Source organism: Lissotriton helveticus, chromosome 3_1 (genome assembly GCF_964261635.1).
Source record: "Lissotriton helveticus chromosome 3_1, aLisHel1.1, whole genome shotgun sequence".
NCBI classification, from domain to species: Eukaryota; Metazoa; Chordata; class Amphibia; order Caudata; family Salamandridae; genus Lissotriton; species Lissotriton helveticus.
This window is the reverse complement of record NC_136061.1, coordinates 1,565,927,407-1,565,951,319: the sequence shown is the minus strand read 5'-3', so window position 1 is coordinate 1,565,951,319 and position 23,913 is coordinate 1,565,927,407. Positions and strand designations below refer to the sequence as shown.

The window sequence follows — 23,913 nt, the reverse complement described above, 5'->3', positions numbered from 1 at the left end:
ATTAACTTTGTCCCAGGACACCCTACCTGTGCACCCCACGCGGTTTTAAATACCTGTTTGGATTCTTCGCTGTCCTGCTCGCTGGCTCCGGAAGGTTGATTTCCTGCCTCGCCGGTGTGCTGATCGTCACCCATAATTTGTCAGGTGTAGTTTGTTGTGACGTGCCACACAGATCAGGATACCGGAGGCTGCAGGGCCTCTTACAGCACTGACAGCAAAAATGTACAGAGCACTAACTAGAAACTTCCAGCTGAGCGGCACTGTCTCTGCAAGTCAAAGACATCGAAAGGAGATAGCGGAGCAATGCTTCGCGTTAGCCCGCGGCCATCTTGGAATAGTGTGTTAGCAACTATTAAAACATAGCCTGCAATAGTTAATAATGCAAGGCTACTAAATAAAAACATTGAGTTAAGCAAAAGAGTACGTTGTGTGACATATCGTGTAGGGCACTAAAATACATCTTCAAATATAACTATGATTGTCTTGACATTTTGGATAGTCGTTTTTTGTTAATTTTTCTTAAAACAACACGTTAGATGGCCATAAGGAGATGGTATATTTCGATTGCTTTCTTACTGCTTTAGTAGTGTATAGAAAAACAATTCAAGTTCAACATGGGTGCTTTTTGGCTTACAAACAGGGGAGCAGAGGCTTACCTCATGTCCTGGTAGACGCTGCTCGACCAGCAAAATGGTCGTGCCACAAGCTTCCGACCATTTTCGGATTCGGGGGCGTGTTTTGCTGTCCTGAGTGACGGACAATGTCACTGTCTAAAGAACAGCAAAACTTACGCCCCCAAATCCGAAAAAGACGGAGCCTATTCGGAGGGACAGCTCTCTCCTCCAATGGCTGGCCTCCGTTTAGGAAGCCCGCCAATGGGGGAGAGGCAAAAACAGAGGCGGGACAAATAGTCCATACTAAGAATCATTAAATCTCGGTACGTCCGGTTCTGCCTTGGGCAGACCGGATATTACCTCGACCTAAAAAACAAAGCAGGGAAGGGAGAACAACAGAAGAGGTGTGGGTGTAGCAACAGGTAAAGTAGAAAGAGGTCCAGGGCCAAAATGTGGAACAAAGTGTGCACAAAAAGTGAAAGAAAAAACATGCACTCATTTGGACCACTTCGAGAAAAAGAAAAAAAGTAGTTCTCTGGTTATAAGCATAGGAAGGGAAAAAACACATCTAGTCAAATGCTGCAATGCTCCAGGGGAGGGACAAAAATAAGAAAGAAAGCTACAAAAGAAGTAGGAAGTACATTAAATTGAAAATAAAGATAAGCAATGATAAGCAGAGGGCAGGCCCCAAAACACCATTTATATCTCAAATCAATGTGTCTTTGACAACTTCCAGCTAAAAGATGGCTTTCAGCCAGATCTAGCAGGGACCCAATTTGGGTGGCAGCTCACAGGAAGGGGAAAGGAGTGTGAGTAGGGTCACAGCTGTTTCCAAGTCCAGTCCCGCATTGGGGACGGATGGATAAGAGAGACAACAGCCTTATGGGGCATGAATCACATCACAGGCAGACCATCCTAGTGTACACCTGCTAGCCACACAGAGAGTGAAGCTAAAAACACCTGCCCTTATATGTTTTCATTATACCTCTGCCACAAATTAGAGGCAGCAATTGTGCACCCACAACATGCAGCAAGGGTGGGTGCTGTAATTAATAAGTGTGAAATTATTACATCATTGTAAGTTTAAATCTGATTTATGAGTTAATTGGCTGCATGATTGGGCATCACCTTTACTCAGAGGAAATCATGTGGGGTGACACTTGTTGAGGTTCAGGGTTAATCTCTAAGAAACTTCAACGAGGTTACAGATTGTTGAGCCCACTGTGGGACAACATAGGACCTGTCTTTATTTATTTTATTGCTGATGCCTTTCAACTCTACCCTCCGGTTGCTAGTCGCTGATGTCAACTAGCAACTATTGCAGTTCTCAAAGGACACCTCTGTCACTTTACTCTTTCCAGCAACGATAAAACATAAGCTGTATTGGAAGCTGGGGTGTTCAGATGATGTGAGAAAAAGGTATTGCATGTTTATGGTGAAAGTCAGGCGCATAATGAACGGATAATGTAGCCTAACCACCAGCATTAAACCTAGCCCCTGCTCAGCTACCAACTCAGCACCTAAAAAGGACATGATTTTTAGGTTTCGCTTGCGCTGTTCTTGTGAAAACTGTTAATATATATCTTAAAAGGGGCTTACATCCTGCCACCTTTGTTTTCATTGGGTCATGTGCTTGCTACTTTTTCTCTGTGTCCATTGGCTATAGCATACTGTTTCCTGTTCTTACTTGTGTCTTTGTCTTGTCAGTCTCTCATAGCCCAAGTACTGTTTTAATATGCTTTGTAGGACTTTGTTTTATTTAAGCTTTTGCCTGCACAGCACTTGCCCTGTGCTTGCTTTTTACTTTCTGTCAAGTGCATGGCTCTGTACAGTTCATCTCCATCCTTCATGTTGCTCCCTACCCCGCACCATTTCAGTCACAACCATCTCGACACAAGCAGAATGAGTGCAGCGTTGGATCCCCGTGCTACAACCATGAGTCTGCCTTTGTTGTGAGGCGCGAGCACTCCCATTTTCCGAGCACCCGTGGGAGGAGTCTCGCTCTTTGTGGTAGAGGGTCAGCATTTTCTGTGGCGAGCCCCGCTGGGAATTTTAAACAGGAGGACCAGATCACTCCTCGAAGCTCTTAGCAATTCTTCCCGAAACCATAGCTCCTCTCCATGCCCATGGTGATGTGGTATGGAGCAGAATTGAAACACCTCCACGGTGGGCACCTTGGCGGTCCCTGGTGCTCTCTTAGAGGGCTTTAGAAGTTGCATCCTAGGTTTACTGCTCCTGGCAGCAGGCAGACAAAGGACCTTTGTCCCTGCCAGCCTGTGTGCTCAGCAACCCGGGTTTGACCAGTGTCCTTGCTCTGCTCTCTCCTCTCTCAACCCCTCCCTTCTCCCTCACACAGATCGCTCGCTGTCATAGCTGTCTGCACGTGCTCTGTGCATGATTCTGATCTCTACTCTGCCTGTGTATTAACAAGTTGTGCATGTGCGCACCCTAGATGTGTGTGCACTCTGTGTGTGCGTGTATACTATGTGCGTACATTTGTGTGCTGTCTACGTATGGTCTATATACTAGTGCCAGTCTGTGCTTATGCCCCTACTGGGGCATCTATGTGTGTCAAACTATATCTCAGAATGTGAGGTTCTCCATTAATCTCATTCTTTGCAAGCTCCTCTGTGTTTTGTAACTCAGTCTCACTCTGTCACTCTCTCTCTGACACCCGTCGGGCAAGTTACTTACCTTTGGTAACCCTTATCAGGTAGAGACATAATTTAGATGCAGCTTCCTTACCTTAGAATTTCCCAGGCTGGATACGGAAGATTTTGACTCAAGCAATACCCTTGTGCACGCCGGTAAGTGGCATCGGTCAGCTCCACGTGACGTCATCAGAAGTGTTGTGCGGTTCACAAATATAGGCGCCATTTTGGCACGCTGACGTCATTTATTTTTCATGACTTTCCACACCCAGAGCACAGAGCCATGAAGTGCACTGACAGTGGTGTATTTAGAACAACTAAGGCCCTCAATGGGATCAGCCCTGGCACTAAAAACCAGTCTGTAGTGCGGTGAGGATGGGTAGGTCGGTAGGGAATCTGTGGCTAGATTATACCTCTACTAGAACAGGCGTTACCAAAGGTAAGTAACTTAAATAGATATCTAGCCTCAGATTCCGAACCTTAAAATAGATACCCTAGCAATACCATCCCCGGAGGAGGGACTGCAGGCAAGTTTAGACCATGAAGTCCTACAAGACAGAGCAGCCAAAAAGGTCCTCCCTGCTGACTCGACTGTCCAGGCAGCAGTGCTTAGTGAACGTGTGCAGTGATGCCCATGTTGACACCTGAAAAATGTCAAGGGCTGGAACACCACGTTGCAACGCTGTGGTCGCAGCCTTAGCTCTGGTGGAATGAGCTCTTAAGCCCTCAGGAGGCTGTTTCTTGGCCAGAGAGTAGTAGCAAATCTTGATGAAGAGGACGACCCATCGCGAAATAGTCCTCTTCTGAACCGCATAACCTTTCTTTGATCCAACGTACCCCATGAAGAGTTGGTCATCCATCCGGAACTCTAGTGTGGTCAAGGTAGAACGACAACGTTCTTTTTGGATCCAGATGGTGGAGTCACTCCTCCTCTTTAGAAGGGTGTAAAGCAGCATAGAAATCAGGGAAGCTGGTCAGGTAAGGAGGCTTGGATGACAGAGCCTACAATTTGTTAATACTCTTAGCAGAAGGTATTGCCACTAAAAAGGCTGTTTTGATGGAAAGCAGCTGGAGGGGGCAGTTGTGCAGAGGTTCGGATGACGTACACATCAGGAAGGTGAGAACCAAATTAAGGTCTCTCTGAGGAATGATGAATGAGACATGTGGCAACATATGTACAAGCCCCTTAAAAAATTGGTTTCCAATAGGGGATTTAAATAGTGGGTTAGTTTGGAAGCCTCATGAAGGCAGACAAGGCCTAAAGTTACTCTTTAAGAATGCTCAGAGCAGAGCCATGCTGGGGAAGGGCTAAAATAAAAAGGTGGTCTTTATAGAGGGTAGCAGAAAGAGGGTCAATAGACCTTTCTGTACAATATTTTATACATTTCTTGCACTGGCAGGCATATACGGTCTTGGTAGACGGAAGCCTGGCTGCTAAATTCACATCAGACTTCAGGAGGAAGGTCGAATGCTGTCAACTGCCACTGCTCAATCTGCACACAAGAAGGCATAGAGTTGACAGGTTCAAGTGGATGCCCTCCTCTGCTGCTGCAACAGAGATCCTCCTGAAGGGGCGGCATGATCGGAGGATCAATGCTTAGTTGGAGAAGCTTGGGATACCTAATTCTCGGTGTCCAGTCCGGAGCCACAAGAATCTAGGGCCCGGTTGCTCCTGATCGCCTTGAGCACCCTGGACAGGAGTGGTTTTGGAGAAAAGTCGTACAAAGGGCTGAGCCTCCACTCAAGACGAAAAGCGTTGCAGAGTGAGTACCGCCTTGGAAACTAAAGCACACAAAACTGCTGACAATGCATATTCTCATCAGAAGCGAATATATCTAGCCAAGGCTCTCCCCACTTCTAAAAGAGACCTTGCGCCACCTCCAGATGGAGATGCCATTAATGATCCGCTAGGCATCAATGGCTGTGTTCGTCTGCCCTGGTGTTCAGGGAACGTGCCAGATGTAGAGTCGCCAGGGATTTGCCCTGCTGTTCCAGCAATGTCCAGAGATGCAGGGCCTCTTGACAAAATGTCCAGGACCCCACCCCACTCAGTTTGTTGCAGTAAAACATGGCAGTGGTGTTGTCCGCGAACACTTGATCCAGCTTTCACTTGATGGAAGGAACAAAAGCTTTCAATGCCCAGTGAATACCTCAGAGCTCCAGTAACTTGAAGTGGGGTCCAGATTCCGCCAGAGACCAGAGTCTTCTGATCTCCACCTCTCCCAGATGGCCACCCCATCCCAGGAGTGACATCTGTCACTACTGTGTGATCTGGCACGGGAAGGAAGTGGGGTCTGCCTGTTACCCAATCGTGGTTGGTCAGCCACCAATACAAATCCTGTGCACATCCCTCCGAGATATGCACCATGTCTGGAGATTACCCTGATGTTGCGCCCACTGGAACTTCAGGCCCCACTGTAGAGCCCACATATGCCATCTGGCATGTGTCACTAGCAGGAAGCAGGAGACCGCGAGGCCCAGAAGCCTCACCAAACTCCAGGATATTCGGAACCATAACCTGAATATCCTGGACTTGCCGCTTGGGAGTATAGGTCCGAAACTGCACTGTGTTCAGAACAGCTCTGATGAAATGGAGCGTCTGAGAGGGAGTCTAGTGTAACTTCGGCACGATGATAGTGCACCCCACCGAAAGCAAGAGATTCGCCATAGTTTGGAGATGGGAGAGGACAGTCCGGGGCGCGCTCAAAACAGGGGAAGACTGGCACCCCGGATCTGTCCAGATGAGCTGCGACCACCGCCATCACCTTGGTGAATACCCATGGGCCACTGGTAAGGCCAAAGGGGAGCACTGTGAACTGAAAGTGGTTGTGACCTACCGTGAATCGTAGGTAGCGCAGATGGACAGGCAGGACAGGAATATGAAAATAGGTATCCTGCAAGTTCAACTCTACCATCCAGTATCCGGGGTCTGGGTCAGACAAGACCTGCGACTGAGTGAGCGATTTGAACTTTTCCTCTTTGAGGAAGTGGTTGAGGGCTTGTAGATCTAGAAGAGGAAGAAGTACCGTGACCTTTTTCGGGATCAGAAAGCAGCAGGAAGAGCATCCACAGCCTACTGCTGACATTGGAACCCCATCCTGGCCAAGAGAGTCCCGACTTCCTCCTGAAGCAATTTCAGGTGGTCCTCTGTCAGCCGGTCATAAGTCAGAAGCATGGAGACAGGGGTAATCTTGAGGGGCAAGGAGTAGCGCCTTCAGACTATCTGCAGAACCCACTTGTCCGATGTGATGTTTTGCCAGTGATGAAAGTGATGGCCGATCCTGCCACCAACCAGCCGCTTACAATCCTGAAGAGCTGGACTAGGAAGGTTTAGAGGCTGCAGGGGAGGAGTGAACTGAGTGGATGTCTGGCAACCTGACCCACGGGTTCGAAAGGAGCTGCGCCCACAGCCGCGCAGAGGTCCCTGAACTTGCACAGTACTGTGTCTCGGATATGGCTGGCGCGGCTGAAAGCCCTTCTGTGGAAACAAAAGGGCGAAAAGCAAATAGGGGTGGACGGTCACCAAAAGGCCTAAAGACTTGGCTGTAGCCCACGAGTCCTTAAAGTGCTCCAGGGCCACGGAAGCCTGGTGTCCGAAGAGACTGGTGCCATCAAAGGGCATGTCCGGGAGGGAAGCCTGGATATCCCCAGAAAAATCACAAGCTCTCAGCCAGGCGTGGCATTGAACAGCCACCGTCTATGACATTGCTCTGCCCAGCGAGTCGGTGGTGTCAAGCCCACAATGAATGGTTAACTTTGCTGCATCTCTGTCTGATACTACTTGAGAGAGAATGGCCTCAGCCTCCTATGGGACCTGCGGCAGCACTTGTGCAACTGTTTCCCACAACGAGTGTGCAGAACCGGCCCATAGACATGCAGTGTTAACTGACTGCAATGAAACGCTGGCTGAAGAAAAAATCTTCTTGCCCCAACCATCCACTCCCTTGGATTCCCTATCCGGGGGTGCGGAAGGGAACATGCCTTGTGAGGTAGAGGTCTGGACCACCAAGCTCTTGAGGTAGGGTGGCTTGTGATGAATTTTGGGCTGCCCAGTGCAGGGCGACAGCATTTAGCCACTGTCCTATTCACAGGAGCCCCTGGGCTTGGACCAGGTTCCCAAAAGGACATCAGTCTAGGACTAATTGAAAAGCAGGAGAGGTTCAAAGGAGGAGACACCTGACTGCAGGACATTGGTTAAGATATTCGCCTTGACTTCCACTGAAGGGAGATGAAGTTCCAGGACCTCGGCTGCCCTTCTCACCAGCATAGCATATGAAGCTCCCTCCTCCGGAGCCACTGTAGTGGGAGAAAGCAGGCCAGCATCTGCGGAGGTATCCAGTCCACTGGCCTCCCCCAATTCCTCGTACTGTGCATTTTGTGCTCAGGCTGGTCTTGTAAATGGTCCAGCGACCCCTCCTAATCTTCCTCCATTCCTAGCCTCTCAAAATAAGGCTGAAGAACCAACCAAGGACCCAAAAGTGCAGTTGGTGCCGGAATCTGCGTCAATTGGCACCCATCTGGGATATGAATGGGGCTATCGGCAGCAGGAGTCTCGGCTCAGAGCTAGCAAACGTTGCATAGGCACGACCAACCCCGGGACGGATCCACCATCAGATCCACTGGGGGCATCGGTGTGGGGGCCGGAGCTGCCAGAGCGTAAACCAATGTTGCTCCCTCTGAGCCTCCCGGGCCTGAAGGCGCACTGGGAGGTTCAGGTCTCCCAAACATGTGGCACATGATGTCATAGATTTCTTTAATCTGGGCTGAGGTCGCTCTGGTTCCTGGAAAGACAGGAAAGCGTGGAGCCGACCAAAGCTCAGCTTCCACCGGACAAGGCCTAGGGTGCTGAGACTCCTCTGTCATGGTGGCCTGATGGAGAGGGAGAAGTTGACTTCTTGTGTTTCTTATGCCCCTTACCTGACCAACCCGACAACTTTGAGTGGGAGAACAAGGACTTAAGACTCCTGAGCAGTAACCGGACCTTCCTCGCAACTGGGCACAAGACCTCTGGGGCGAACAGCTTGAGAGACCACACCCTCAAAGCCTTCAGAGCCATGGCTCTGCAGTAGGGGCACAACTTCAAGTCGTGGTCACGCTCTAGGCACAAGAGGTAAGCGCCACATGGCTTGAATCCAGAAGTCTTTTTTGACATTGAGGAAATCCCTACACACCAAAATCGTCAACATTTTTTTTTTTTTAAAACCTGTCAAAAAGTGAGAGTAGCTCTCTTTACGGATCTGCGCTAGCTGTCTCAGAAAGAAAAGAATTGATGCCAGCGCACCGAGCTGCCACCTATATAGGTGACGCAGACATCACTTCCGCTGCACAACAGTACTACTCGAGCAAATGTCTTCCAGCTCTAGCCTGATGCTTAGGAAATTCTAAGATAAGGAATTTGCAGCTAAATGTCTCTATCAGATCGGTTGTGTCTGGGTTAGCTTTAAGTCGGTCACTGTCCGTGTGTGTATCTGTACTACTTTTCTGCACCTGACAATCTGCATTTCAATACGTTTCTGTATGCTTGTCTATGAGTGTCTCTATCGCTTTGGATATGAATCTATGAGTGCATCTCTCTGGCTGTGAGAGTGCATGCGTATACACATGTGTACTCTGTCTGTCTCTGTGTCTGCAACTCAGTATATACATGTTCTTCTTTACACTGACTGATATTTTTGCCCCCTTCTCTTCAAAACAATGCACATTTCCATCCATTTTCTCGCTCCTCCATATCCAATCAAACTTTTCATCCTCTACTCTTGGTCCTTTATCTCTCCTTGAACCATATTCTTTCATCTTCTGTTCCTTCTTTGACCCAACTGCTGCAATCTTCTATCTGTCTCCTTTCTCTAGCCTATGCTATCATCATTCTTTATCTCATTTGTATTTTTATTTTCTGTTGATCCTCGCTCCTCACTCACTCGTTCTACTCTATTACCCCTGTCTTCTTTATGTTCTTTCTTTCCTTTTCTCTTTTTTATCTACCATTTCCTTCCCTCTCATGTTCTCTCTGTTTAGTCTCACTTTGTCCTGTTCATTCCCTTCTTTAATCCTCCCCATTCCCTTCCTCCCCTATCCATTAATCTTTCTCTCTTCATTTAGGCTGTAGTTACTCCTTCTCCTCCCTTTCTCATGTTTTATGTCCCTTCAACACTCCCTTCTTCTCTTCCTTTAAAACTCAGCACCCCTCTCTTCTGTCTTCTGTTTGGAGTGACCAGCAGCACCAGGGAGAGGGACCCTGGCTAAGTAAGCTATTAGGGACCCAGCATTATAGTCCTGCTACTAGTAATTCAGAACTTAGCTCTCCACCTGGCTCCTGGAGCTCTTCTCCTGTAGTTTGCTTAAATTCTAGCTCATCTCTTTCCATCTTAGAGGAGGACGAGCCACTGAAAGATCGAGCCAGGCTCGTGCCTGAAGCCTGACGCTGGCCCAGCTCGAGGTCCTGCGGTAACCTCGAGTCCATAATGAGCCGAGCTTTCATGTGGCTTCGGTCTACTTGCCATCCCAGTCCTCTGGATGTGGCGTTACGGCAAGGCCTGTCGACTTTTGATCTGGCGTCTGTTCAACGTCCTGTGATTCTTGGCAAATCACTTCACTTCCCCATCCCTATAAACACTGAACGTGACCTTGTCTAATGTAAAGCATGCTAATGTAAAGTGCGGCAATCCCTTCAGGTCGAGCTCTTGCTGTAAAGAAACAGCTGAAAGGTGCACAGAGTTTAAACATAATAAATATTACTCTATAATAATGTGGGCCAGTACAGGATTTACATGACAATTGCCTTGTCTCTTAGTTCACTAAAGGTTCATGTTTAAAAAGTATCACTAAGTACTTCTCAGTGAGCTGCTATAATGTGATGAATGAATCTCAAAGATGCTACATGCTAAAGAAAAAATGTATTTTGAAGAGACTTTATCGTATTTTACGGTATATTTGCTATGTAAATCATAGACCAAACATTTCCAGGCCTTGGATTCTGCACAGATTCAAGATCTGAGACAGATCCTTGGCTTGGCTTACCCTATCAATTATTTAATTTTATTTTCACAGTTTGCATGTCACCTACTCACACACGTGTGTTTTCAATGCATTTGTTGCTTGTATGCAAGTGTGTCTGCTGTTTATGGAACTTCCAGTATTGGGGTTTTCATGTATCCTATGTGCGTTGATGCTCCTGGAGGGCTTGTAACATCTGGAGCATCGGCAGCTTTTTTACTTTAATACTATATTATCTGAACTTTCTTTTAAATAATTTGGTTGCTTCTTTTAGCTTTGCGGTTAGGGTTTTTAATTAATCACCGTATATATGCTAGAACGAGATGAAAGCTCTGATGCACTATGATCAAGTTAATATGTGATAGAGAAGCTGTACCCTCAGCTCCTCACTCATTAACTGGAAAGGAAAGCCCCGCTCCTTCATGATAAGTACATTACCCAAGAGCACAAACCTTTGCTTGTGCACTGCTATGTTAACGTGTTATATCTGTGGTACGAGGGGAGCATGGCTAAAAGTTCCTACCTGCTCTGCGCAAGCTGACACTAATAAAGCCAGAGCTCTCTCAGCTATAAGATATGTAGAGGTTATTTAGAGATAGGGGAACTGCTTGGTTTCTTTTAGTGGAATCTTTGCTGGCTCTCCCAACAGTAATCTTTGACCCAGAACTCTGTCTGCCACTTGAGCACTGTGTCATAGAGGCAGGAAGTAGGGGGACTTGTCTGTGTTTACATGATTTCCTTAGCAACTCTGCCGGTCAAAAAGGAATATACTACACAAATGCTCACCAAGCTAAAACTTACAACAACAAAAAACGTATTACTCACATAGGCGAAACCTATTGCATTTACCAATGCTATTTAAAACAACACTGTCATCCCCCAACTTCTTTTTTATGGACTTCCAGTGAGGGCTCTCAACTCGTTCTCTATTTTTGAAAGAAAAAATTTCCTGCACCATGTTGCTAAAATTAAGTATTCTAATTTAAAGCACGATTAAATCACAGTGGCACTCAACAGTGGCTGTTTACAAAGACCACAATCCTTTCTGGCAGCATGTAGATGAACACATTTTAGTTTACGTTAAAACTTTCATTAAATCTTTACCTTACAATATGCATTACATGAAAACACGTTTGGAAAAAATCCTTCCATGTGTGGTATCATACCACACCATTGAGAAGGCAGCATTATCAACTGACGGTAACTGTACCAGCTGCAGTTTAGGATAAATCGTCTTGGGTGTGCTGGTAAAACCTGGAGTATACTGAAACACAACCTTGTTCCACGGCTCACCACAAGATGGTGCTGTAAGTCCACTCATACGTGAGTCAGGCCCTGTTTCGCTGTACACACAGTTGGGTTGCGCAGGGAACAGCTTTCATTCTTTTGGAAGCCGTCATGCAAGAAAAAAGTAAAGGCTACGGTGCGGGAAGCACAGTAGCGATAAATATTTAAAAAATAAATATGCGGCACATAATGCTGGGAAGAGAGGTGCCGTTAGGTGTTCAGGTGGCTTGTAGGATATATAATCAAAAGAGAATGTATGCCATGGGCAGGTGTCAGTGCTGATGGACACTCCAAAGAGCCAATGCTCAAAGCCAGTTGTGGTGACTAGGGGCCTAGGCCCTCTTGTAACTGGAAAAGCGACAGGAAGGCATTGTTATAGTACCTATAACGGGCCCGTTTGTCAGGCCCCATTTATTAGAAGAGTCACCTGACCGGTGACACCTGTGATGGATGGGTGTAGGGCCGCAGTCTTCAATCTAAGGGGCACGACCCCCAGGGAGACCTTAGAGTCCTAGGAAGGGGGTTGCACATTTCCAGGCCTAACTTCTGCCTTGAATACAAAATGTGATTTTCCTTAAGGTAAAAGACAAGGCGATAACATGCTTTAGCTGAATGTATATGAGTCCCCTGCTGTAAAACGAAGAGGCCTGGTAAAACAATCCTTCAAGTAAGTCTTCATACCAGGGTGCCTGCTTGCCTGAATGACATGCAAATGTGCGCTAGGAGTTAATCCGCAAATGTAAAGGGTGCTTGGGTGTGGCTCTGGTTTTAATTGCTGGATCACTCCCAGCATTGTGCAAAGAGTTAACAACTGGGCTGTGAAGTGCATGCTTTTAACCATAACTATATTTACACCATGCTTAGTACCCCTGGGGAGCTGTGGAAGGGACAGTTATGCAACAAAAAAACAATACTTATGGTCTTATATTACTCAAATCTACATTTTGGAAGCTCCATTTTATCCTAAAACTATTTGCACAGTTTGTAGCAGTCTATATTATAATGAGTGTAATGCAAGTATAAAATAACGACTTACACATTCACTGTGCTTTCTGTCACAGGCTGTGACCTCATAGCACTAAAAATACACAAGTCACTATTCTCCACTGCCCCCACCAAATTGAATTCTGTGTCTACTTAATTACACACAGCCCTCCGCAGTGCATTAAATAGTAGAGGTTTCATAATGTACTACAGTGCATTGCCCATTGAGTACATTTATTTTTCATTTACGCTACCATTATTTTATATGTAGCTACCTGATGGTGAAAGACCTAAAAAACGAACAAAATATTTTGGGGCTGATTTATGAGAGGCTTGCGCTGCCGGAGCGTCACTTTTTTTTAAGCTTTAGCAGCACAAGCGTCTCAATCATATCTATGAGGCGACGCAGTTACCCTGCATGGCTTTGCATGGCCTCATAGGTATGGAGTAAGACATAGCAGTGTAAGTCACTGCATTGCCTGACACTATGTCAAGTTGGCGTTCCATAGGCATTGCAGTGGGTGTTCCCAAACAACACCCATGGATTTTGACGATGCCCCAGATTTGTAAAACCGTGTAAACCTGTGGCAGTGCCAGAACCTTACGCCTCCCCACAGCAGGCATAACGAGGAGTATTGTTTTAATTTCTCCTCTTTTTTCCTCTTTCTATGTGTGCTGCTTTTGCAGCAGTGCTGCTTTTGCAGCACACATAGAAAGAGGAAACCCCCCATCAGGGTTCTTTTTTTGCAGGAAGGTAACCCTTCCTGCACAAAAACAATTCTACCTATGTTGGCGTTAGGCAGAAATTTGTGCGCCAACGCAGGTGGAACGGACAGTAATGCACCATATTTAGTAAATAAGGTGCATTCCTACCCTTTCACATTGGCGTCGGGCAGCGAAGCAAGAAGACTTGTAGTGCTACCCTACGTCAATGCCTCATAAATGAGGCCTTTTGTTTTAGGCACACCTTTGACCATGCCCCAACACTCACTGACCTTTGGTTTGCTAAACACTTTTTAATGTATTTCCCCAAAGTAAAAATGATTTGCTGTGGGAATTGGGGAAGTTTATGGTTGTCGATAGTTGGCAATGATGAGGAGGACCAAGTTCTAGAAATGTTTTTCAGGAGGGGGTCCTTACACTTAAAATATTTCAAAAGCGGGGGTCGCAGCATCAAAAAGTTTGAAGACCTCTGGTGTAGGGTAAATGTAGATGCCAGCCCTTGGGGAGTGGCTGGTGACACAGTGCATTTACTGGAACACTAGAATGTGTCCCACAGGACCAGGGCACGAGTTGGGGGTACACGCGGGTAGAGGGCGACAAACAACTATTTCACAGGGTGGACTCCAGGGTAGACGCCGTCCACTCTGCCAAGAGATTGGACCCCACAGAAATATGTTGAACTTGTCCCAGTGTGATTTATTGAGACAGTGACACTTTCAGCAGTGCCTGTACATTGTCTACTTTCTATTCCCAGCAGCAACATGCAGGCAGCGATGGGAGCTTTCATCACTTTCAGCTGGGCCAAAGATAAAGGCAGAATTTAAGGGGCCATCAGACGTCCTTTGGATCGCGTATCATGACCTAGGGTGTCCTAGAACATCACACTTTAATGCAAATGCAACGGAAACAAAAGCACACAGCTTGTCTCTTCACAGGTATCGGATTGGCAGGCTTTTGACTTTGTTCAGTCCCTGTATATACGTGCATGCACTGTCAGAATGTCTTATGTGTTGGTCTGTCCTAGTATTTACACAAATAATTTAAATAGCACTGTTTTGTTTTTCTTTTGTAACATGATGTGTTTTGTAGAAGACACCTTAACCTTCTATACTACTTTGCTTCTAATATGGGACTACACAAAACACATATCTCTTTAACACAGATCTCTTTAACACAGATCTCTTTAACCACACCGCCGCAGCGCTAAGGGGCGGGGGGGAGGGGCGCGCGTCGGGCCCATGCTGGTGACGGAACCGCTCCATCACCAGCCACGGTTTAGCTGTGCTCATGACGGAGCAGTTCCGTCATGGCCCTGCCCGCTTAATAGAACGCGCCGCGCAGGCGCGAAATCAGCGCCGCGCAGGCGCGTCGGGCGGGCCATGACGGAACCGCTCCGTCATCAGCACAGCGCAACCACGGCTGATGACGGAGCGGTTCCGTCATCAGCACGGAAAGAGTTAACAAATGCGTTATTCTCCGAAGTTATCTCACCATTATTATTATTATTTCCTGAGATTTACTTGACACCTCTGCAGCAGATACCTTAACCCCATAAAATATTTAAAATCCAAACTTTGCAACAAATTAGGCAGAACAGATATACTACCATGCTTCTCCTTGTTGCCAATTTCTTTGTGGCAGGGTTTAAAAAAAAACATAATGTAATAGCTGAGGCCCAGAGTTTGCGTTTGGATTGCACTACTTTTTTGGCACAACCCCAACACCAATTCTAATTTGTTACATTTCCTAATGCGCTTACTCATGATATACCGGATAAACATGTGTGAGCTCTTAATATCTGATGTCACTTCCATCGAGGTCACTTCCGTGATGCCATGTGTAATATCACGTGTCAGTGTAGAGGCCAGCCCTCCAGTAATGGCTGGTGACATAGTGCGTTTATCGGAAGACTAGAACAAGTCCCGCAGGACAGAACACAAGCCGAATCATAGGGAAGGTGGGGATAGAAGAGAGCGAGAATAAATGTATGACTTTAGGTCACATCACAACTAAAGTTTTCTGTGAAAAAGACGTAAAATGAACACAGAATGCCATCAAAGGGAAGGTTCACCAACCATTCCCGAAGATTCTCTGGGAACACACTATCGCGTAGCCATGCATGGCAACAAAGGACCACTGAAGAGGCCATGGCACGACCAAGCACCTCCGACACATCCAGAGCGGAGCGAAGATTGAAGGCTGCCAGCTCCCAGCCATCCAACACATGGTGCCGGAGATCAACCCGGGTACCCTCAGTAGAAGCGGTAGACAGAAAGGACTCAGCCGAATCCCACAAGCAAGAAGTGGCCCTTGCCAGGACACAAAGAGTGTTAAAGGCCCGCAAGGCCGCACTGTTGGAGGTAAAGACATTCCGCCCCCAGGAATCCAACCGGCGCGCCTCCTGCAATGGAGGGGACAACACCGATGACAGGGAGGGAAAAGCTGTCTGCAAAAGAGTGTCCCTGGTTGAAGGGTGAAGAGAAAGACAGACAGACAGGATCATGAGGGGCAGGACAGTGGTGGTGCAGGAGGTGCTGCGGCACCGGGTCCCCCGTGGCGGGTCGACCCCAAGCCCCCATGAGGGAATTGTGGAGCAAAGCCTCGAAGGGCAAAATCAGCTCCAGACCGCCAGAGCCCTGATGGAGGACCTCCAGACGATGAATTGGGGGGAAGTGGGCTGCTGGATCTCCTATACGCATAACCCCGCAGCTGTGGAGACAGCTCAAGCGAAGCCTGCACCTGCCTCCGTAGGGCCCCGCGGTGGGGAAAGCAGCTCCTCTGTGGGTGACGGCTGCAGACTAAGGCGGCCGTCCCCCAGGCCGACCAGTGGAAGGAAAGGTCAAGTCCGGAAAGGGGGAAGGGGGTCCGAAGAGTGAGGAACCTGAGGCATCTCCGGTGAAGACTGCGGCTGTGGAAACGGCGAAGAACCATCCTGAGACGACGCCTGGGAAAATGCAACAACTCAGCGACCCGTCCCCGGAGAGGAGGACTCCATCAACCGTCGAACCTCTGGCGACAAAGAGGCGTCTGAAGAGGAATCGACGACCTGGCTGCCACCTGTCCAGCAGGCCGAGAGGGACTCGGGAACACGCCGGAGCCCTGTCAACATTCCGCGACACCGCAGGGACCCCTGCGGAGGTTTGCGGCGGAGCAGAGGTGCCGTGGTCCGAAGGAGAGAACCCAGAAGGGTAAGCACCCAGATGACACCACATCCTCCGAACCTGGAGTTGAACCAGTCGGCACCGGAGCTGCCAGCAACGCTACGGATGGCCCCGCACCCGGCAAGGGATCTACAGACGTTCCAGGAGGAGGAGCCAACGAGGCCTGCAAGGCCGCCGCATAGGCCTCCATCTGGGCTCTAGTCGCCCCCGCGGCGGGGAACGGCGGTTAGGGTGATGACGCGGGGGCTGCACCACCCGCGGAGGGCCCACTCCCCCAGCAGGCCGGAACCCGGTCCGCAGGGACAAATTGAGACACTTACCAATAGGCAAGCGACGCTCCTGCGGTGTGGGAGAAGGACGATATCTGAGGCGGAAGCGGCGGTTCTTGAAGCCGTCCGCAGGGGACGGCGACAACGCCGACCTGGACATGCGAGCCGAGAGGAGCTTCATCCGGCTCTCCCAAAACACCACATGCAGATGGAATGGGGATCCGTTGCCGACATCTGTCGTGCGCAAGATGAGCACGCTTTAAAACCTGAAGGCATTCACACACTGTACCCAGAAAAAACGGTCAAGAGCGAAAAGGGAAAGGCCTAAATCAGGCAGTAACACTATCTGGGTCCGCGTTGCACGCGGAAAAGAAGAAAACTGATGTCAGCGCGCCGGTGTGGGGCTTATGTGGCCTAGCTGACCTCACGTCTGCGGAGGACGTCAGGTGGAGTCGCATGGCGCTGCCCCTCCTGGCGCGCAGGGATGCTGGGAAATAAGGTTTTCCGGGTCCAGTCTCGCGCCTGGGGGATTTTCTGCGTTAAGGAATCTGCGACTAGTAGCCTCGATCAGATATGGCGAAATAAAGATATTTCTCCTTGTTACGTCTCACCTGAGAAGACTTATCTATTTGGCGCATCCCAAGGTCTACCAGTTATGGTACATCTGGGATTGCATCAAAAACCATTAGCGTTATGTAGGAACACCCACGCAATGTCCATGGAATGCCTTCCCAGGACAGCGTAAGGCAACACAGCAATTTGGCTGTTTTGCCTTACTCCAGATTTATGAAGCCACTCAGGGCCATTGAAAAGTCTCCTTGCTTGGCTTCATAAATCGCGTGTAAGGTTTGCGTCACTCTTGCACCAAGTTGCGTGGTACAAGAGCGAAGCAAACCAGCTCATAAATAAGCCTCTAAAAGTGGGTCTGCTATTCTCACAGGGTTGATAAAACTAGAATTTCCATATCAAGCTTAAAACAAAAAAACCATTTGCCACAGACAATAATACCAAAGATTGAAAAGTAAAACATAAAATTTACATGTCCATTTAATGCGCAATTCAAACTTACTCTCTATATTATTGTGGGTGTGCATATAATTGACAAGTACATATGAAACAAATTACCTGTAATACAGTAGATACACACATGACGCCAAAGGGATTCTTTTAGGACGAGTCCATGACAATGTTATATTTCCTGAGAAATCTGCAGTCCACTGGAGATTCTGAACTTTGTAAAAAACAATATCATCTAGGCAGATAGAAATGCTTAGTTAGTTTGGTATTAAACTAGGAGACAAATATAGTACTGAAACGGTATGCAGTGTTACACCATAAAAGATTCAAAAGGGACACACTGCCCCTTGCGTAGCTACAAAATAAATAATAATATAAAGCACGGATGTTGCTTGTGGCATTGGGAGGAGGGGATGGGAATGGGAACTGCAGCAAGTGCCCGATGTACAAAAAAGCAAATTGTATTCTACATGAGTTTCCTACCTCACAAAGCTTGGAAAAAGTCATGTGAGCTGGGCTTAAGTTCATTGGGACTATCTAACTTGAGTTCAGCTTTACAAGTTTACCTGGACCTAGGCTTATGCTAAGTCCTTTTTAAGCATTTGAGCGCTGCAAAATGTGCCTACGCCCATTATGATGCTCTATTACGGTCCTAGACATAGCCCTTGTGATTCGCAGAGGACATGTAAGTCCCCTTTAATCCACTTGGAAGTAAAAGCGCAACTCTGATACTCACCTGTGCAATTCCGTTCATCGCTGCCATCAGAGCAATCCAGGAACCCATCACATCGGTCTGGCAACGAAATGCACATCTCTCCATCCTCGCACATGGATCCATTGGCACATGATAACGGGCTCTGAGTAGCTGTAAAATATACTGAATATTAGCGCCAGGCATCTAAAAAAGAACCATCTCTGAAAAGATAAGAGTGTATTTATTGACATTTAAATGAAAACAATATGCCAATGTTATTTTGAAATGAGAGAAATACATGAATCTTCCTGATGTATTTGTACATTTAGGATTAAATGTACACATATGCATGACATCTGAAAAAATAACTATTATGAGTACTTTTCCATTGCTGGAGTCCGGACCATATGTGTCCAGTCCAATCAATGGGAAAAAATGCAAAAATTTCGACACCAACAGGATCATTTTCTTCAGGGTAAAGATGCTGCTGTGAAGGGGACCTTGTTACATTTTTGCAAGCATTGAAACAAGTATTGAGAGCCTTGATGGCTGTAGCATACTGGTCTTTTACACTATCGCCTTCACCATCGACTATGATGACACATTCTTTTGGAATATGTTTTACAATGTTGTGACCTTCAGAACCTAAACTATGTCTAGGAATGGCATATTTCTTTTTGCATGTGAATGACTCTCCGTCAAGGGCTTCCAGATATGCTTCAAATCCCTCCTTCCGCCTTTCCCAATCTATTTCCGGAGAGGCTGGATTGGGTTTAAAAGGTGCAGGTGGGGTTGTTGCATGGCACAGTAAGAAAGGAGAAGAAGATACAGTACTCGTAAGTTGTGAAGTATGCAACCAAACACAAACTGGAAATCTCTGACACTATCACTCACCACAATCTCGACATGCTCTTTCTCACCGAGACCTGGTTTAATGACTCCTCCCACACTTCTTTTGATCTTTTGTTACGTACTGACTACTCTATCCTCAGAAACAACAGAACAGGCAAGAACGGAGGTGGTGTTGCGATTATCTACAGAAACGCCCTCCAAATCAAAACCTTTCCCGCAACCCTCTTTTGTGCCTTTGAATGCCTTTCCCTAGAACTCCAAGTTAGGCATGGGTCAGCCTTCAGGTTCCATATCATATACCACCCGCCTGGTAATTGCTCTTCCTTCATTGACGAATTCATCGACTTCATTAGTGACCAATATTCACAAAGCGACAAGCAGATCTTCCTAGGTGATTTCAATCTCTACTGGGGCTCCGTGGAAGAATCGGCTGCCAACAAGCTTGCAACCATTCTCTCAGCTAACGATCTTGCCCAACACTGCTCGGAAATTACACACACCAAGGGCTCAATTCTGGACCTTTTAATATCCAAATCAGACGAGATTACCACTGCTTCACCCATCCGTGTTGACTGGTCTGACCATTTCCTCATTCCCTTCTTTTTTCACCTTTCTCACATTTTAACTCTCGGCCAACCTAGAAGAGCCTCCACGTGGTTCTGCAACACAAAAAACATTGATCTTGAGATTCTATGTGATTCTGCTATGCGTTCACTTCCTAGTCTAGACCCCAATGCGGATGTCAACGATCTCACTCCCCTTTGCCTCTCAATCCTTGCAGTCAAAATCGACAAGGTTGCTCCACTCCAAAGCAAAAGGTAAAGACCCACCCCATCAGCTCCTTGGTTCAACAAAGCTCTCTATGACGAAAGGAAAAACCTCAGAATCTTGGAGAAGCCCTGGAGATATTCTCCATCCACCCCCAACCTCTCTCTTTTACGCTCAGCAAGATCCAAATACCACCAGCACATCTTCCAGGAAAAAACATCTCATTTCAGATCCCTCCTCGATTCAGCTAAAAACAGACACAAAAAACTTTTCGACCTCATCAAAAACCCAAATTGTTCTCCCCAAACCATCAAGCCTGAGAATGCTTCAAAGAAAGCAACTGAGTTCGCTATATTCATCGATCAACAGGTAAAATCTCTGGTGGAACAGGTCACCCACCCCACCCCCATAGAGGAGCGAAAAGCCTTAGTCACCCAGCAGAACTTTGCCGCCATCTCGGAGGTTGACCTCCTCAAATGCATCCGCGAAACCAAACCCTCCAACCATTCTTCTGACCCCATACCCAGTGGCATCGCCATTGATTTCTATACTAACACTCTTTCCTACTGGACCAGACTAGTCAATCTCTTCCTCAGTCAAGGATCCCTCCCAGTTGTCCTCAAAACAGGACAGGTTACCCCCCTTCTAAAAAAAAACACTGCAAATGCAAATGGCCTCAATAACTTCCGCCCTATCATCAATTTCCCTTTTCTTTCAAAGATCACAGAAAATGTGTTGCAAAACAACTGTCCCAACACATTATGGACAATAATCTCCTTGACATGTTCCAGCCGGGCTTTATTCAAAATTGCAGCACTGAAACAGCCCTGCTGCAAGTGATCGATGATGCGCTGCATATTCTCGATTCGAGGGAATCGTGCCTTCTGATTCTTCTTGACCTATCTGCAGCTTTTGACACTGTTAATCACAACACCCTCCTGAACATTCTTCATCAGAGAATGGGCGTGGAAGGCACAGTACTCAAATGGTTTGCCTCTTTCCTCTCGGACAGATCCCAAATGATTAAGATTGCGAACAGTCTCTTGTCTCCACTGGTGGTTGGTCAAGGCATCCCTCAAGGTTCTATCCTTGCTCCCACTCTGTTTAATCTTTATCTGGAACCATTAGGGAACCTTCTAAGCAAATCTGGAATCCTCTACCATCTGTATGCGGATGACACCCAAATATACCTCAAGGTGTCTTCCCCTCATGATCTCTCACCACTCCGCTCTACTCTCAACGCTATTCACAACTGGATGTTAGTGCACCAACTCATTCTCAATCCCTCCAAAACGGAATTCCTCCTCTTATCTAGCTCTCTCTCCTGTTCAATCCTGGTTGGATCAGTTGAATCTACCCAACAGTAAACCCATCATTGTGGACTGTGCTAAATCCTTAGGTGTCATACTTGACAAAAGACTCAACCTAATCTCACACATCAATTCCATGGCCAAGAGCGCACGTTATCAGCTGCGCCTTTTATGGGGGATTCGTCGGTTCTTCCCGGAGAATGACCTAGAAACCTTGGTCCAATCGCGAGTTCTCTCTAGATGGGACTATTGTAATTCTCTTCTGACTGTCCTTCCCAAATCTCACCACTCTCCCCTCAAATCCGTCCTCCATTCAGCAGCTCGCTTCATCTCAGGGTCCAAACGAAGTGAGCACATCACTCCTATCCTGTCTTCTCTCCGATGGATTCCCATCGAGGCTAGAGCTATCTATAAAACGGCGTGCATCACCCACAAAGCTTTGCACTCTTCCTCCCCTCGCTATCTGGCGAATAAACTGAAATTGTCTGGAGGCTCAAGACCGTCTAGGAATGTGGAAAAGTTCCTTCTTGAGCCCCCCTCCTTCAAAAGGACAAAATTGATGGCACAATTGTTCTCAGGTAATGCGGTGAGAATCTGGAACTCGCTTCCTCCTTCGCTCCATGCCATCACCTCCATCCAGATCTTCAAAGCGGACCTCAAATCTCTTTTATTCCCAAGACACTTTCAGAACTAATTCCCCCCTTCTCAGACCCCACCAGGAAGTTCTTTAGCATTGTAATTGTGTCACATATATGTATATTTTTGTTTGTACATCCTGTGCTTGCTGCGTTTGATTTTGTGTTCCGTTTGCCCGCGTTGTTTTGATTCTGTGGCCTGCTATTTTTCGCCAGGTAGTTCTTTAGTCATTGTAAAATTTGTCATTTATATTCTTATTTTTGCTTGTACAGTCTGTGCTTGAGATTGTGTGCCTTATGCCTGCGTCACTTTGATTCTATGGCATGCTATTTTTATTTGTTCCATTCCTGTAACAGTTCTCTCATGTAACGTAACTGGTTCTATTGTACAGTGCTCTGATACCTTGGGCTAAAGTCCGCACTTTATAAGAATGCATTAAATAAATAAATAAAAAAACACTGAGATCGCCACCACTTGAGGAAAATGCCTGGTTTCAAGATGGCCGCCACGCATGCGTGTTGACATAAAACGGTGCTGGTGTGCGCATCACCGTAAGCCGTACAGACGAGTAGACATTGGGACACTTACAGTAACTAAGCGTCGTCAAGGATGATGACATGAGCAGCAACGTTGGGAATGGCTCACTCGAGCAAGAGCCACAACATATCCCGAAAAATGAAGAAATTATCTACAGTGCCTTTTGGTGGTGCCCATGGCCGCACTATTACCCTGGAGGCAGCGGTCACAAGAGAATTCAGAATCTGCTGTGAAGACCGGAAAGCTGATTAGTCGCAGTGCAGCTGAATGCAGTAAACTTTGCACGCATTGAAGTCCTGATGACTGGCAACTCGTCACCAGTGTAAGGAGGCACAGATTCCAGTGAGTTTAAGCTTTATTAGTAGTTAGGAGGACGACACCAACACTGAAACAACTCTTCACAAATGCCCTCCAAACGTAAATGTCTCTGATCTCAAACCCTGCTATGCACAACATTCTCTCGACGCGTGGAACCTCCAGATGCCCAGAGAATGTACAGAAGACCCAGCAGAGGGCAAGAATCCTTAGTCTCAGAATCTGAACATTATTGACCAGGAACAACAGAATGAATGGGTGGGGTAGTGGGCAATCCAGTAAGATGGAGGATACACCTTGTGAATATATTGGAAGGAGGTTATGGACCCTCGATGGCACCTAACTGGGAAATGGGCTCTAGGCTATGGGATATTTGCAAAACATGCATAACTATTGGTGAAACTGACTATCCAGTAGATAAAAGCATAGTGGCCCTGTTTTCTTTAAAGTACACCAAAACCAAATCTAGTATGGCGCAATTGTGTTGTACAGTTATGGGGCAAGTCCATCAAGTTGAACTTATCATGAGCAGCAAAGTCAGTAGAACGCATATGTCTTCTGATAATGACATCTATTTCCATTTAACAGACATTCTAGCATCCTGCAGGACATCTGTTTGGTCTCATCCTTAACCAGGTGCAAGACCAAGGCCTTCTCATGATCCAGCAAGCAGCCAGTCGACAGATAATACACGTCCTACCAGGCATGAGAAAAGCAGGAAAGTAAACATGTTTATGTGCCTTTTGCAAAATCATGCTGCCTGGCTATGATCTGTTTGGTCAGGACAGGGCACTGCAGAATCTCCAAAGGTGACAGCTTCAGATTTGCACACAATGGCACCAGCATGGGAACTAACAAAGAGCCATCAGTTAAGGAGGAAAACAGATTTGCACTTCACTTAAGCAAATTAAATACTTATAGGTTTGGTTCCATAGGAGGCTGACTGACCCCAAATTAGGAGCCATAGTCAAAGCTTGCAGGTGTCGACTTGGTAGAATGTGATGCAATACAGGATGGAGGAGCAGTCTAGAATACCACAAGCATGGCTGGCTTAACAGAGCCAGGAACGGCTCCCCATCTTGTGTAATGTTCCAAAGAAGGA

General features: G+C 47.0%; 1 protein-coding gene across 1 annotated transcript in view; it reads right to left on the bottom strand.

The window, feature by feature from the left end:
- Positions 1-23,913, bottom strand: part of SORL1 (sortilin related receptor 1) — an 852,839-nt gene that overhangs the window by 214,708 nt on the left and 614,218 nt on the right. Inside the window, exons 33-34 of the mRNA XM_078682321.1 lie at positions 18,436-18,564; positions 17,808-17,934 (exon numbers count right to left, since the gene is read on the bottom strand). Coding sequence (XP_078538447.1) covers positions 17,808-17,934; positions 18,436-18,564 — 256 coding nt within the window. The remainder of the gene's footprint in view (positions 1-17,807; positions 17,935-18,435; positions 18,565-23,913) is intronic.